This window comes from Salminus brasiliensis, chromosome 20 (assembly GCF_030463535.1).
Source record: "Salminus brasiliensis chromosome 20, fSalBra1.hap2, whole genome shotgun sequence".
Classification (NCBI taxonomy): domain Eukaryota; kingdom Metazoa; phylum Chordata; class Actinopteri; order Characiformes; family Bryconidae; genus Salminus; species Salminus brasiliensis.
Window position 1 is genome coordinate 23,774,892 of NC_132897.1, and position 18,074 is coordinate 23,792,965.

Genomic DNA, 18,074 nt, shown 5'->3' on the forward strand with positions numbered 1-18,074 from the left:
GAAATTTATGATTAGCACTGGTAAGATACATTTATTAATAACATTGCTAAAAAAATTAGGATTAACTTCTGAGATAAATTTATGATTAATACAACTGAGACAAATTTATGATTAGCACTGCTGAGACAAATTTAGGATTAGCATTGCTGAGGTAAATTTATGATCACTGCTCAGATGAATTTAATATTAACACTGCTGAGACATTTAATATTAACACTATTGAGATAAAATTATGATTATCAGTGCTGAGAAATTTAAGATTAACACTGCTGTGATAAATTTAATATTAACACTGCAGAGATAAATTTAAGATTAGCACGGCTGAGGTTAATTCAAGATGATTAACACTGCTGTGGTAAATGTATGATTAGCACTGCTAAGAAATTTAATATAAACACTGCTTAAATAAATGTAAGATTAATACCGCTAAGGTACTTTTAAGATTAGCACTGGTAAGATAATTGTAATATTAACTCTTCTGAGATTAATTTATGATTAGCACTGCTGAGATACATTTAATATTAACATTGCTGAGATAAATTTGATTAGCACTGCTGAGAAAGATTTAGGATTAACACTTCTGAGAAATTTATGAACACTTCTGAGATGAATTTAATAATAACACTGCTTAAATAAATGTAATATTAACATTGCTGAGATAAATTTAAGATTAACTTCTGAAATAAATTTAAGATTAGCACTGCTAAGATAAATTTATGATTAGCACTGCTAAGATAAATTTATGATTAGCACTGCTAAGATAAATTTATGATTAGCACTGCTTAAATGCATTTAATAACATTGCTGAAATACATTTAGGATGAACACTGCTGAGAAAAATTTTGGATTAGCACTGCTCAGATGAACTTAATATTAACACTGCTGAGAAATTTAATAACACTGTTGAGATTCATTTAATATTAACACTGTTGAGATTCATTTAATATTAACACTGTTGAGATTCATTTAATATTAACACTGCTGAGATTCATTTATGATTAGCACTGATAAGATGAATGTAATATTAACACTACTGAGAAATGTATAATTAACACTGCTAAGATAAATGTATTTTTATTAACACTATTGAGATAAAATTATGATTAGCATTGCTGAGTAAATTAATATGAACACTGCTGACAAATTTAAGATTAGGACTGCTGCGGTTAACGTATGATTTTTAAAATAAAGTAATTTTCTGATTAACACTGCTGAGATTAATTTAATAATAACACTGCTGAGAAAATTATGATTATGATTGCTGAAATAAATTTAATAACACTGCTTAAATACATGTAATATTAACATGGCTGAAATAAATTTAGGATTAGCACTGCTGAGATAAATTTAGGATTAGCACTGCTGAGAAAAATGTTGGATTAGCACTGCTGAGATACATTTATGATTAGCACTGCTGAGATAAAGTTATGATCACTGCTCAGATAAATTTAATATTAACACTGCTGAGATTCATTTATGACTAACCCTGCTGAGACAAATTTAATATTAACACTGCTTAAATAAATGTCATATTAACATTAGCTCTAATAAGATTAGCTCTGCTTAAGTGAATTTCTGCTGAGATGAATTTAATATTAACACTGCTTAAATAAATGTAAGATTAATACCACTAAGGTACATTTAAGATTAGCACTGCTGAGATACATTTAATATTAACATTGCTGAGATACATTTCTCATTTACACTGCTGAGATAAATTCCAGATTAGCATTGCTGAGATAAATTTAGGATTATCACTGCTGAGATAAATGTAATACTAACATTGCAGAGATAAATTTAAGATTAACTTCTGAGAAATTTATGATTGGCACCGCGGAGATAAATGTATGATTGGCACTGCTGAAGTAAATGTATGATTAGCACTGCTGAAGTAAATGTATGATTAGCACTGCTGAAGTAAATGTATGATTAGCACTGCTGAGGTAAATGTATGATTAGCACTGCTGAGGTAAATGTAAGATTAGCACTGCTGAAGTAAATGTATGATTAGCACTGCTGAGGTAAATTTAAGATTAGCACTGGTGAGATAAATGTAATATTAACACTTGAAATAAATTTAATATTTAACACTGCGGAGATAAATTTAATAACACTGCTGAGATAAATTTCAGATTAATATCCCTAAGGTACATTTAAGATTAGCGCTGGTGAGATAATTGCAATATTAACTCTTCTGAGATAAATTTATGATTAACACTGCTGAGATAAATTTATGATTAGCACTGTTGAGGTAAATTTAATAACACCGCTTAAATAAATGTAATTTTAGCACTGCTGAGATAAATTTCTGATCAACATCATTGAGATAAATTTATGATTAACACTGCTGAGAAATTCTGGATCATCACTGCTGAGATAAATTTAACATTAACACTACTGAGAATTTATGATTTACACTGCTGAGATAAATTTAGGATTAGCACTGTCAGCAGTGTTAATATTAAATTTCTCAGCAAAGTTATGATTATCACTTCTGAGAAATTTAATAGCACTGCTTAAATAAATGTAATATTAATATTGCTGAGATACATTTAAGATTAACACTGCTCAGATAAATGTCAGATTAGCACTGCTGAGAGAAATTTTGGATTGGCACTGCTGAGAAAAATGTAATATTAACACTGCTGAGGTAAACTTATGATTAGCACTGCTAAGAAATTTAATATTAACACTGCTGAGATAAAATTAATATTAACACTGCTGAGATAAAATTAATATTAACATTGCTGAGAAATTTATAATTAGCACTGCTAAGATTAATTTATTATTAACACTGCTGAGAAATTTATTATTTACACTGCTGAAATAAATGTAACAACATTGCTGAGATAAATTTAAGAATAACCCTCCTGAGGTGAATTTCTGATTAGCACTGTTTTATTTTTTATTTATTTTTATTAACACTATTGAGATAAACTTATGATTAGCACTGCTGAGAAATGTAATATTAATACTGCTGACATAAATGTATTAACACTGCTGAGGTAAAGATATGATTATCACTGCTGACATAAATTTAAGAATAAGACTGCTGCGGTAAACGTATGTTTATCACTGCTGAGAAATTTTATATTAACACTGCAGAGATAAATTTGAGATAAGCACTGCTGAGATCAATTTAAAATCAACACTGCTTAAATAAACGTAATATTAACATTGCTGAGAAATTTATGATTAGCACTGGTAAGATACATTTATTAATAACATTGCTAAAAAATTTAGGATTTACTTCTGAGATATATTTATGATTAATACTACTGAGACAAATTTAGGATTAGCACTGCTGAGACAAATTTAGGATTAGCACTACTAAGATAAATTTAGGATTAGCACTGCTGAGGTAAATTTATGATTAGCATTGCTGAGGTAAATTTATGATTAGCATTGCTGAGGTAAATTTATGATTAGCATTGCTGAGGTAAATTTATGATCACTGCTCAGATGAATTTAATATTAACACTGCTGAGACATTTAATATTAACACTATTGAGATAAAATTATGATTATCAGTGCTGAGAAATTTAAGATTAACACTGCTGTGATAAATTTAATATTAACATTGCAGAGATAAATTTAAGATTAACATGGCTGAGGTTAATTCAAGATGATTAACACTGCTGTGGTAAATGTATGATTAGCACTGCTAAGAAATTTAATATAAACACTGCTTAAATAAATGTAAGATTAATACCGCTAAGGTACTTTTAAGATTAGCACTGGTAAGATAATTGTAATATTAACTCTTCTGAGATTAATTTATGATTAGCACTGCTGAGATACATTTAATATTAACATTGCTGAGATAAATTTGATTAGCACTGCTGAGAAAGATTTAGGATTAACACTTCTGAGAAATTTATGAACACTTCTGAGATGAATTTAATAATAACACTGCTTAAATAAATGTAATATTAACATTGCTGAGATAAATTTAAGATTAACTTCTGAAATAAATTTAAGATTAGCACTGCTAAGATAAATTTATGATTAGCACTGCTTAAATGCATTTAATAACATTGCTGAAATACATTTAGGATGAACACTGCTGAGAAAAATTTTGGATTAGCACTGCTCAGATGAACTTAATATTAACACTGCTGAGAAATTTAATAACACTGTTGAGATTCATTTAATATTAACACTGTTGAGATTCATTTAATATTAACACTGTTGAGATTCATTTAATATTAACACTGTTGAGATTCATTTAATATTAACACTGCTGAGATTCATTTATGATTAGCACTGATAAGATGAATGTAATATTAACACTACTGAGAAATGTATAATTAACACTGCTAAGATAAATGTATTTTTATTAACACTATTGAGATAAAATTATGATTAGCATTGCTGAGTAAATTAATATGAACACTGCTGACAAATTTAAGATTAGGACTGCTGCGGTTAACGTATGATTTTTAAAATAAAGTAATTTTCTGATTAACACTGCTGAGATTAATTTAATAATAACACTGCTGAGAAAATTATGATTATGATTGCTGAAAAATTTAATAACACTGCTTAAATACATGTAATATTAACATGGCTGAAATAAATTTAGGATTAGCACTGCTGAGATAAATTTAGGATTAGCACTGCTGAGAAAAATGTTGGATTAGCACTGCTGAGATACATTTATGATTAGCACTGCTGAGATAAAGTTATGATCACTGCTCAGATAAATTTAATATTAACACTGCTGAGATTCATTTATGACTAACCCTGCTGAGACAAATTTAATATTAACACTGCTTAAATAAATGTCATATTAACATTAGCTCTAATAAGATTAGCTCTGCTTAAGTGAATTTCTGCTGAGATGAATTTAATATTAACACTGCTTAAATAAATGTAAGATTAATACCACTAAGGTACATTTAAGATTAGCACTGCTGAGATACATTTAATATTAACATTGCTGAGATACATTTCTCATTTACACTGCTGAGATAAATTCCAGATTAGCATTGCTGAGATAAATTTAGGATTATCACTGCTGAGATAAATGTAATACTAACATTGCAGAGATAAATTTAAGATTAACTTCTGAGAAATTTATGATTGGCACCGCGGAGATAAATTTATGATTGGCACTGCTGAAATAAATTTATTATTAGCACTGCTGAAGTAAATGTAAGATTAGCACTGCTGAGGTAAATGTATGATTAGCACTGCTGAAGTAAATGTATGATTAGCACTGCTGAGGTAAATGTATGATTAGCACTGCTGAGGTAAATGTATGATTAGCACTGCTGAAGTAAATGTATGATTAGCACTGCTGAGGTAAATGTAAGATTAGCACTGCTGAAGTAAATGTATGATTAGCACTGCTGAGGTAAATGTATGATTAGCACTGCTGAGGTAAATGTAAGAGTAATACTGCTAAGGTAAATTTAAGATTAGCACTGGTGAGATAAATGTAATATTAACATTTGAAATAAATTTAATATTTAACACTGCGGAGATAAATTTAATAACACTGCTGAGATAAATTTCAGATTAATATCCCTAAGGTACATTTAAGATTAGCGCTGGTGAGATAATTGCAATATTAACTCTTCTGAGATAAATTTATGATTAACACTGCTGAGATAAATTTATGATTAGCACTGTTGAGGTAAATTTAATAACACCGCTTAAATAAATGTAATTTTAGCACTGCTGAGATAAATTTCTGATCAACATCATTGAGATAAATTTATGATTAACACTGCTGAGAAATTCTGGATCATCACTGCTGAGATAAATTTAACATTAACACTACTGAGAATTTATGATTTACACTGCTGAGATAAATTTAGGATTAGCACTGTCAGCAGTGTTAATATTAAATTTCTCAGCAAAGTTATGATTATCACTTCTGAGAAATTTAATAGCACTGCTTAAATAAATGTAATATTAATATTGCTGAGATACATTTAAGATTAACACTGCTCAGATAAATGTCAGATTAGCACTGCTGAGAGAAATTTTGGATTGGCACTGCTGAGAAAAATGTAATATTAACACTGCTGAGGTAAACTTATGATTAGCACTGCTAAGAAATTTAATATTAACACTGCTGAGATAAAATTAATATTAACACTGCTGAGATAAAATTAATATTAACATTGCTGAGAAATTTATAATTAGCACTGCTAAGATTAATTTATTATTAACACTGCTGAGAAATTTATTATTTACACTGCTGAAATAAATGTAACAACATTGCTGAGATAAATTTAAGAATAACCCTCCTGAGGTGAATTTCTGATTAGCACTGTTTTATTTTTTATTTATTTTTATTAACACTATTGAGATAAACTTATGATTAGCACTGCTGAGAAATGTAATATTAATACTGCTGACATAAATGTATTAACACTGCTGAGGTAAAGATATGATTATCACTGCTGACATAAATTTAAGAATAAGACTGCTGCGGTAAACGTATGTTTATCACTGCTGAGAAATTTTATATTAACACTGCAGAGATAAATTTGAGATAAGCACTGCTGAGATCAATTTAAAATCAACACTGCTTAAATAAACGTAATATTAACATTGCTGAGAAATTTATGATTAGCACTGGTAAGATACATTTATTAATAACATTGCTAAAAAATTTAGGATTTACTTCTGAGATAAATTTATGATTAATACTACTGAGACAAATTTAGGATTAGCACTGCTGAGACAAATTTAGGATTAGCACTGCTGAGGTAAATTTATGATTAGCATTGCTGAGGTAAATTTATGATTAGCATTGCTGAGGTAAATTTATGATCACTGCTCAGATGAATTTAATATTAACACTGCTGAGACATTTAATATTAACACTATTGAGATAAAATTATGATTATCAGTGCTGAGAAATTTAAGATTAACACTGCTGTGATAAATTTAATATTAACACTGCAGAGATAAATTTAAGATTAGCACGGCTGAGGTTAATTCAAGATGATTAACACTGCTGTGGTAAATGTATGATTAGCACTGCTAAGAAATTTAATATAAACACTGCTTAAATAAATGTAAGATTAATACCGCTAAGGTACTTTTAAGATTAGCACTGGTAAGATAATTGTAATATTAACTCTTCTGAGATTAATTTATGATTAGCACTGCTGAGATACATTTAATATTAACATTGCTGAGATAAATTTATGATTAGCACTGCTGAGAAAGATTTAGGATTAACACTTCTGAGAAATTTATGAACACTTCTGAGATGAATTTAATAATAACACTGCTTAAATAAATGTAATATTAACATTGCTGAGAAATTTAAGATTAACTTCTGAAATAAATTTAAGATTAGCACTGCTAAGATAAATTTATGATTAGCACTGCTTAAATGCATTTAATAACATTGCTGAAATACATTTAGGATGAACACTGCTGAGAAAAATTTTGGATTAGCACTGCTCAGATGAACTTAATATTAACACTGCTGAGAAATTTAATAACACTGTTGAGATTCATTTAATATTAACACTGTTGAGATTCATTTAATATTAACACTGCTGAGATTCATTTAATATTAGCACTGATAAGATGAATGTAATATTAACACTACTGAGAAATGTATAATTAACACTGCTAAGATAAATGTATTTTTATTAACACTATTTAGATAAAATTATGATTAGCATTGCTGAGTAAATTAATATGAACACTGCTGACAAATTTAAGATTAGGACTGCTGCGGTTAACGTATGATTTTTAAAATGTAATTTTCTGATTAACACTGCTGAGATAAATGCATGATTAGCACTTCTGAGAAATGTAATATTACTGCTGAGACAAATTTATTATTAACACTGCTGAGATAAATTTCTCAGCAGTGCTAATCCTAAATTTCTCTCAGCAGTTCAAATAATAAATGTATCTCAATAGTGCTAATCATAATCCTAAATTTAGGATTAGCACTATTGAGATACATTTATTATTTAAACTGCTGAGATTAATGTAAGATTATTAACACTGCTGGGTCAGGACTGGTTAAGGCCAATAACGGGTGAAAACTCGCGGTGCGATGCAAGACTTTATTAAACCAAACAGGGGAAACAAGAATGCAGCAATAACAAGAAAGAATGAATAAACCAAACAAACGAGACAAACTAACATGAGCTGAACCTGAAAGCCACCTGAGGGCTGGTTGGGAGTCAGGGAGTCAGGCGAGATAGTGAAGGACAGATCAGACGGAGCACCGCGCTCGTCAGGCGACACTAAACTTACGTGACTCAGAACAACGGGATTAGCCGAATCCTCAAGACCCCCAACCTGCAGACCCTGAAGAGATCTACTCCTGAACGAGGACAGACTCTCATCCAAAGTCCTCGAGAGAAAACACCATAGACGACCACGAACCACATGAACATGAAGACACCCAGACAGCTTGAAGTAGCGAGTATAATTCTCGGAGAGGAGGAGCTCGCTTTAGCTCCCTATAAACCCCCCAGCTCCCAGGTGACCCTAATCACAACACATTACACACGATAATGAAGCCCACCTGGACTAGACAGAAAACATGGAGTCCTACATAAATGACTGTCAACATAAAAGTCCTGGACCTTGAAGCCTGTGGACCTGACAAAGCACTGCTGAGATATATTTAATATTAATACTGCTGAGATATATTTAATATTAACACTGCTGAGATAAATGTAATATTAACACTGCTGAGAAAAAAAATAATATTAACACTACTGAGAAATTTAATATTAACACTGCTGAGATATATTTAATATTAACACTGCTGAGATAAATGTAATATTAACACTGCTGAGATAAACGTAAGATTAAAGTCATTTTTCTGGAACGATCTTCTCCAGGAGGTCTATGAACTGATTAGCTTCCAGCAGATGGAGATGAAGCTCCAGCAAGCGGAACTGAATTTCCGGTCTGAAGCAGACAGGACTTATTTAGTGAAGGTAAAGGGAGCAGTGGTAGACAGTGGGTGTAGAAGTTCTGATTTACAGCTCTGTAGTTTTTAAAGCGGGTTTTTTAATCATCTCATTTTAGCTCCACTTTTTAGCTCTTCACCTCTCTCCTTCTCTTGAGTTTGTGTGAATTATTGTTTATTATTGTAAGTCCATTGTTAATCCTCCTCCTCCTTCTACTAATAATAACAATAATAATAAAAGTGGAAATAAATAAGTATGAATTGCAGTTTGAAATCTAGAGGTGAAACATTAAGATGAAATATAATATAATATTTTTTATATAATAAAGTGCTGCTACTACTTTTTTGCTATAATTTTTACAGGGATAAGGACAGATATTTGAAAGAGATTTACATTGTGTGTGTTATGATCTATATTTATAATATATTTAATTTGAGATTTCAGAATCTTAAATTTTGGAGCATCACTGTAAAAATTTGATTGCATTTATCAACAAGGGCATTGGTGCGGTCAGAATATTGAATGATCATCACCCAACCTCATCCCCAACTAAAAGATTAAAGTTTCCCCAGCTCATCCCAGAAGTAATGGGCACCGTTTACCATTCACTGGCCACTGAATGTTATTAGTTTTCCATGTTTTCAGCTCACACTAATCGTACAGGATACTTTACATAATAAAGTATGCAGAGAAACAGGAGGACTACAATCTGTAATTCTAGAACTACAAAGTTCTCCTACAGTGGGGAAAAAAAGTATTTAGTCAGTCACCAATTGTGCAAGTTCTCCCACTTAAAAAAATGAGAGGCGCCTGTAATTGACATCATAGGTAGACCTCAACTATGAGAGACAAAATGAGAAAAAAATTCTGAAAATCACATCACATAAAGAATTTATTAGACCCAGGGAATTGAAGTACACTGAGATGCTGGAGCTGTCGTCTCGCAGCTTACACGCGATCACTCAGGTTTGTTGACGGTGGAGCAGATGGGTGCTCCCGTGTCCGTGTTACCTTCTGGCTCTCTCCTTTTAATTAGGCTGTAATAGTCAGACCTGCCGGAGTCGTCAGACACAATCTGATACTGACCAATATCAGCATACACTGCTTCAAAAATGCACCCTCTGAAAAAGACTTAGATGCGCGAGCGATTTCTTCAGCTACAATAAAGCCAGCTTTCATAGCTGCGTTGTTTTGGGCCGTAGCTCTTGTGAACATATTCTGCTGCGATCGCAGTTTGCCTTTTAATTCTTGTACAATTTGTTGCTTTTCTTGAAGGCTAACTTTGGCATACTTAGCTCCGTGTTTGGTATCAAAGTGCAGACGTAAATTGTACTCCTTGACAACTGCCACCGCCTCATAACACAAAAGACATACCGTTTTTTTCTCCTTGAAGCACAAACATGTATTCGCCTTCCCATCTCTCTTGAAACGGTCTTCCATCTGCATCAATTTTTCTTTTCCTGGACATTTTGGGATCAATATTTGTAGCTATTTCTTAATTCCACTTGTTGAAAAAAATCACATCAAAAAGGATACACTGTAATCTAGTGGTGGAATGCTGTCACTTGGCGGGCAACAGAGGAAAACAACTCAACACACTTTTAATCAACAATTATAGGACTTCAGTGGTTTCAGTGGTTAAAAATGTTTGAATGTTGTTTTCTGGTCTTTCAGGCAGGAATAATCTTTAATTAGCAGAAGAAATTGTTACATAAATGAATATGATGTATTGTGTCGAGAATGATGCACAATCAGGGTTGTGGTGTGAATCTGAAGGGGCCGCATGGCACTTCCAAGCTTTTGCTTTCCCTTTTTGGCGAAATTGATACACGGATTGGACCATGTATCAAAAGGGCCGATGGTAGCAACAGCGAACAAACACTGGTGGGCGCCAGGTTTTTCAACGTTTGCAGAAAAGTTTTGCAAATCCTGAGTCATTTGTATGAACATAACATAGGGAAAATGACACGACAGCTCAATCGGCACATCCTACTCCAAATTTTCCATTTGAACACATTATGATTGACTTCATTGAGCTAACACCATGCCAAAAGTACTGGTATTGTCTGATAATCATTGACATGAGTGCTTTCCATGTAGAAAACAAGACACACTCGCAGTAGCAAAATGCTTGCTAAGGGAAGTAATTACTAGAGTACCTCCTTTGGAGTTCCAGTAAAAATTTCATCAGACAATGGCAAGCACTTTTAGAACAAACTGATCCAACATCTTTCTGGTGCTTTGAAAATTGATTTGAAAACACATTGCGCTTATCATCCGCAGTCGGCTGGTGCATGGGAACGTCTAAACCAGACCATCAAATAATTCAAACCGCCAAACAGGACTGAGCCCAATGGAAGTATTATGTGGTTTTCCTAACCTTTCTCTTTACAGGCCAGTTGAATGCTCTCTACAGCAGGTCGATGATCACATGATTGATTATATGAGTGCACTGTGCAAAACTCTTCAGTCTATTCATTCACAGGTGAAAGAGGTGTTGCCAGTGAGTGCTGAGGGTCCTCTAAACTCTGTGATAGTCGGTGACTGGGTGGTAGTGAAAGCCTATCGAAGGAAGGCTCATGGATCCACTGCTCACATTGCAAGAGAGAGACTGTTCCAGACAGCTTTGTGTCTAAAACTGAAGATCCAGGTGATCAGATGACGTGCTAGTAACCTCTCCCTGTTATGCCCAACGTCTCCTATGTAGTGCAAAACTCCACTAGGCAGAAGACGGTTGTTTCCATGCCACGGAAACCAACGCTGGCCCGGAGTAGTGGCCCAGAAGCAGATGCTTGTCGACAAGTTTGCTGTTGTTTCTACTGTTTTCCGTCTAGTGTGTTAAAATTTTCTTTAGGGAAACAGACAGGACTTTGACCTTTATGTTACACTTGTTCTTACTTATACTTCGTGCTCTCTTATCTTTATGAACAATTGTATTAGATTTTATGACATGTAGAGGTCATTGGAATCGTGGACATAGATCTAAATTCAGATCAACTAGTTCTGAACAGTTAGAATCTTTGTTTGACATTTTATGTTTAAAGGGAGGAAATGTGGTTTTGAGATCATAGTAGTACATAGTCAGATGATTATTATCTCTCACATATACCATATGTATTTCATTTCATCATCATTCTCTTAGTAAATTATATCCAGGCTAACATACTACTAGACTTACACACTCAATCAAAACTTTCGGGTGGACTTTTACTGCTCCATATGAAGGAGACCACAAATCAGTTACTCCCCTTCAGCCGGAGTGGAACAAACTAGCTACTCCTCCGATCCCAAGTGTAGACCTTATCTGTTTTCTCTATGCTGGCCACAGTGAGTTATTGTTCAAGTGACCTCGAAGTTGCATACCAACTCGTTTGGGTATCTCCAGGTGTGAGGGGCTTCTAAAAAACATATTTGAGCTTCCTTCCTCTTCATTAATTATGCACGTATGTTAACGCCCTTTTGTTTATTCATATCACAGTTAGGTGTAACCAATGCGCTTCAGTAACTTCTTTGTCTTCTGTGAATCAATGGAAAGTGACAACACCCCTTTGGGAAGATATATGACCATCTCTTCATTTCATTTAGACGGGCTGGAGCACGGTCGAGGAGAAGAACCAGGCTGAACCAGCAGACGGAGTCAAATAAAGTTCATTTTATTATTTTTTTCGGTGGTTAATAGGAATGAGAATTATATCAGTGGTATATTAATTTAATTTTGAAAATATCAAATTGACATTTGCGTTGTATGAAAGGTGTAGTTGTATTAAACGACAGAAACAGTCATTGTAGGAGATTAAACTAGACGCTAGGTGGCAGCATGGAGTCAGGAGTCAAATGCTTCAACAGCACTGAACTGTGTTAATACTCTGAAAAGCTTCTCAGTGAGCATCTCTCCACCAAAGCTGCTCAAGTACTTCAAGTACATCGCTGCGCTAATGGCGCCCCCTGTGGAGAGTCTTAAGCTCGCGGGAGCCATTACAGCACAGTGTGTAATAAAAACTGAATCCAAATTTCTAAAGAATTTAATTTTTAAAGCATAAAGGAAAATGATATCACTCTCCAGTGTAAATTAGACCTTCCAGCAGTAAATATTCACTCAGCTTCTAGTTAAAGAAATATTTAAAGGAAACAGTGGCGTAGGGTTCAGTTAAACTGCTCACACCACCCAACCTAACCCCTCATATGAGTCGTGTTTTATGTTAAATTAAATATAGGAAATGTTACACAAGGAACGACAACAAATATTTACCATCTCACCCTGAATGTCACGAGAAGCACCGGGAAGCGAGTCTTTATACAAGGAAGCTGTTACTGACATATAATGATCGCTAGATGGCGATTCTTCCACGCATCATTCAGTTGGGTGTAGAGACTCTCGATATGCCCGGTGAGTTTAAACTGTTCACTGGATGTTCAAAAATACAATTATTATAATTAAAAATATATTAAATAATCATATACATAAGAATAATCAGTGTAATTACAAATTACAAAAGTATATTTAAGTATTAAATAATTGTTAAAGATGACAATGCCCCCTACTGTTACCATAAAGCTATAACTGTCAGGCCCTCGTTATCGTGCCCTCCCCCGGGGCGATCCCGAGCCACTTCCCACAGGCCCAAATAGGGACTTCCTGATCGTGTCTGTTTATTTGTGTTGATTCATTGTTCATGTGTTTCACCTGGGACTGGGAGTAAGGAGAAAGGAGTGTAGTTCCCTTTGTTCTCTGCCGTGAACTGACTCGACTGGAATCCCTGTGACGCTCTGGGATTCATCACGCGTTACTGGCGTGTTCAGCTCAGCTCTAGTTTTGCAGTCCATGTTTAGGAGAGATTCTCCATCTGACTCGGAGGCAAGCGAGGTACGTTCGCTTTCTGCTCAGGTTCCAAGGCGACCTACGTTTTAGTACTCTGCAGGTTCAGGTTAGGTCGGCCTTGCTTGCTGGTCTAGCGGCTAGTTCCCCAGCTACCTTCGTTTGTACACAGAGCTCAGCTCTGTCCTTAGTTTTGTATCTCCCCTCTCTGCCCAAGCGAGGCTTGTGGCTTTGTGTTTATCCCCCCTTTAGTTCTCCCCTCGTTTCACTCTCGTTCAGCTCCCTGCTCCTTCCAGTCCCGGGTTTGTTTTGTTCGCCATCTGATTTGTGGTGTTTTGGTTCTGTTCATGGTTTTGCCCATGTTGCTGCACTTTGCTGTTCATATCTCTTTGTTTTGTATTTGGTTAATAAAGTATCATGCTTTGATTTCCATCTCTGCGAGTGTTCATCCCTTCAGGTCTGGCCGCACACGCCATGACAATAACATTAACAGGTGAATGTCATTCTTTATTTTAGCTTATTTATTTAGATTTTCATTTGTTGTATTTAATAATTAATTTATAATAATTTATTTAAGAAAGATGAGAGAGGCCTGTAATTTTCATCATAGGTACACTATAAGGTAGGTCAACTATAATCCAGGAAATCACATTGTAGGATGTGTAAAGAATTTATTTGTAAATTTTGGTGGAAAATAAGTGTTTGGTCAATAACAAAGGTTCAACTCAACTTTGTAACATAAGTATTTGGACACCTGCTCATTCATTGTTTCTTCTAAATGAAGGATATAAAAAAGTATTTATCCTGCTTTTGTTGGAGTAACTGTCTCTACTGTTCAGGGAAGAAGGCTTTCTACTAGAGTTTGGAGGAGCATTGCTGTGAGGATTTGATTGCATTCAGTGACAAGAGCGTTACTGAGGTCAGGATGTTGGATGATCACCACCCCACCACCTCAACTATTAGATGGAGCACCACCATAATTCAGCTCAATGCTGGGTGGTTTTATACCCCTCTAACCCACGCCTGACATCAGGCATGGCGCAAGAAGGTTCATGTTTACTATCTGCTCCATAAAAAGTGTCCTATTCTAATGGCAGTACTTTTCTACAAGCACTAGACAAGCTGCGTGCTGTTTGCACATCTGTGTCAGAAATGGGTGCACCTTAAAGATGCTGAATTCAGTGATTAGAAGGTGTGTCAACAAACATTTGGTCATTGGCCATTATCTATTTTTAGTAGAGCAACTTAACTGGTATCTGTCTGGCTGTCATCAGCTCACAAACAGTAGCTTCCACAGACAACTGCTGTATGTGTGAACAGCCACTGTGGGTGAGCTGCTGCAATCACAATGTGGCCTGTGTGAATGTTGTACCAGTTTACAGCTACTGATACCAGTTCCTCTTCTTTTCCAGTGAATTTGCTGCAGCCCAACATCTCCTTCAGTGCTTCACCAGTGTTTCACTGGTGGCTTGAAGGGCCTGAAGTGACCAGGAGCTACAGCTCCATCATCTGCTCCGTTCAACCGCAGTATCCAGGAGGCTCCTTCCACCTGGAGTTCAGTGGTGAATCCAGCATCACCAAAACTCAGTCAGCTGTTAACCACTCAACCACCTTCTCCTTCCCTGAGGCTGATTATGTCCACCAGGGAAACTACAGCTGTGTTTATGAAGTAACTGTGTCTTCACGCTCTTTTAGATCCTCCAACACGGAACTCTTGGCCGTCACTGTGAAAGTTACAGTAATAAGATGAGCTCATCGTTTTTCTGGACTAGTTCTCCTGAAGTGTAAATATTCTGACAGCAATTTCTCCCTCAGTATCGTTGGTTCCCATCATCAGTTTTTCAGCAGCAGCAGCAGGACTGTTACTCGTATCAGTGCCGATCATTGTTTTCCTCAAAGGGAGAAATAAGCAAAAACTGCAGAAAGCTGAGAAGACGTATCGTAGACACTGTGAGTACTTTCTGTTCAGAGGACAGTTTACTGAGGTACATTGAAACTCACAGAAGGTAAACAGAGAGTAGATACACATGTCCAAATGTTTGTGGACACCTGCTCATTCATTATTTCTTCTGAAATCAAGGGTATTAAAAAGTATCTTATTTTCTTCTCTGCAGAACGAGCATGGATGTGAGGATTACCACCCCACCTCATCCCAAACTCCCCAACTCATCCCAAAACTAATGGATTTCTTCTCTGTTTTTCCTTCATTGTTTTGGTTTGTTGGTTTTTCTGCCTCCAGGTTTCTGTTCATTGTTTTTTCAACACCTCACTTGTGTTCTTTCTCCTGGCCCAAGCTCCGTCTAGTGTTCTGCTTTTGTTTGATATGTTTCTCGTTTTCCTGAATACTGCTCAGCTTCCTCCCAGTCCCAGCTGTGTTACTGTGTCCAGTTTGAGTTGTGAGGTTTTGATTTTGTTTCTGGTTCTGTGCATTAGATTGCTGTTCCCCCGGTTGTGCTTTGCTTTGTTGTGTCTGTTTACTTTTGCCCAGGTTACATTAAAGTCCTGCATCGTCCATCCCTGCAAGTGTTTCCTTGTGTTCACTGTCACGTCTGACCAGGTATGACAGTAACTAATAAATTATTTATTATCATTATTTATTTATTTATTATTATTATTATTATTATTATTGAAAACAACTGTATCATGAAAACATCACATCTGTAATACATAAAGGAAATTATTGTGGTTGTCATTATTTATTAACAATAATAACAATGGTAATATTTACATATTTAATGTGCTAAAATGCCTTAAGATGAGACGATTAGCCTCGTTAATAAGTGAGTCTATGACTGGAGCTGCTGCTGCAGGTATGATATCTGACCTGTAGGTGGCGCTGCTGAGTCGCTTTTCATCCTGAATCAGTGTAATCTCTGTGAAACTGGACTGAATTGTCTACTTATGTCTCTTTACCCTCAACTGTCTCCGTTTTGTTGTGCTAATAACCACAGTATGAGGAGGCCTGGAAAAAATGACCTTAACGTGGTTTCAGACTGACCTAAAGTGACCTTCACCTTTAAGTTCCATAATGAGTGTAAACAGTCCTTATTTCCCAACATGAACCCAGACCCAGATTCATTTTAGAAACTATGAACTGAAACTCCATGGCAGCATTTGAAAACCATTAATATTCAACATTATGGGCTGTTTAATTTAGACGTCTAATAGACTGTAGTGTCTAAACGATTAACTCCGGCATATATTAAATATAACAGCAGTTTATTAGTTCTTATCTCCTGCTCTCCGGGACCCTCACCTCACTTGGCCTTGGAGAGGCAATCTCCCCGCACCCTCCCACAAGCCTTTGCAAAGTCTAGGCCACAGAGACCAGCTACAGTTTGTTTCTTTAGTTCCAGTGCATTTAAACATTCAGTTCAAGTGAGGATTCTACAGATTTATCAATTCTTCTGTTGACAGACCGTCACTCTCCCTTTTCATGACGGTCATGAACTGAACTACATCCAGTTTTTTCACATATTTTTTTATTTTAAGATATGATTCTTCTCATCCCACCTACCACCTGGGAGTCCATGTTCAAGTATTTTCCAAGTATCGGTCGATAGATGCTCTAAATTCAGTTCAGGATGAGAAGATTAAAAACAGGAATAAAAACAATAAGTCAATACTGAATTAAGAGAATATGGAAATGCGCCGTCAAGCCATAAAAGATGAAAACGTGAGTGAAATGTTGAAGTCCAGGCAGGTATGCATGGTCATGCAGTGAGGTGAGGATGAATCAACACGAGGCTCTAGATCAGGACAGTGGGCTGTAGGATAGTCGAGAGCCAGGTCTGGTGGTACAAGGATGGAATAGCTGAAACTGGGCATCTCAATACATGGTAGAGAGAGAGAGAAAACAGAAAGGAGGGGGGAAAACAAGGGGTTAGGAGATCCAATGGGTAGGGTGGGAGTCAGATCACGGCAAGCTTAAAACCTCAACAAAAAAAAGAAAAAAAAAACAGTAAAGGTTTCAAGCACATCTTAGATAAAACAAGGCCTTGATTCACAGGGAAAGTCCTAACTACATAAACATACTCAAAGGATTGGATACAATAAAAATGTCCTTCCCTAAACTCAGGCCTCTTTTGCCACAGGACTTACTGTACAAATGACACGGGTAGAATTGATCAAGGTCATAACAGTAGAGACAGAATTGTGGCCAAAATACATTTGCAAAGAAACAGACATATCTACCACTCCGAGAAAAAGGCCTCGAATGAACAGGATAATGCAGCAGTCTCGAGCACAAGCACTGCAATCCATTTGATCAGCTCAGAGTCCATAAACATTTTCCATTTACCAAACATTTTGGTAATTTGGATGATTTCTATCATCCCGTAAGACTG

At 35.2% G+C, this 18,074-nt stretch overlaps 1 protein-coding gene across 1 annotated transcript in view; it reads left to right on the forward strand.

The window, feature by feature from the left end:
* The first annotated feature begins 15,091 nt into the window (after nt 1-15,091).
* The window catches only part of LOC140542388 (uncharacterized), a 178,955-nt gene continuing 175,972 nt past the window's right edge, over nt 15,092-18,074 (forward strand). The window contains exon 1 of the mRNA XM_072665335.1: nt 15,092-15,454. Coding sequence (XP_072521436.1) covers nt 15,092-15,454 — 363 coding nt within the window. The remainder of the gene's footprint in view (nt 15,455-18,074) is intronic.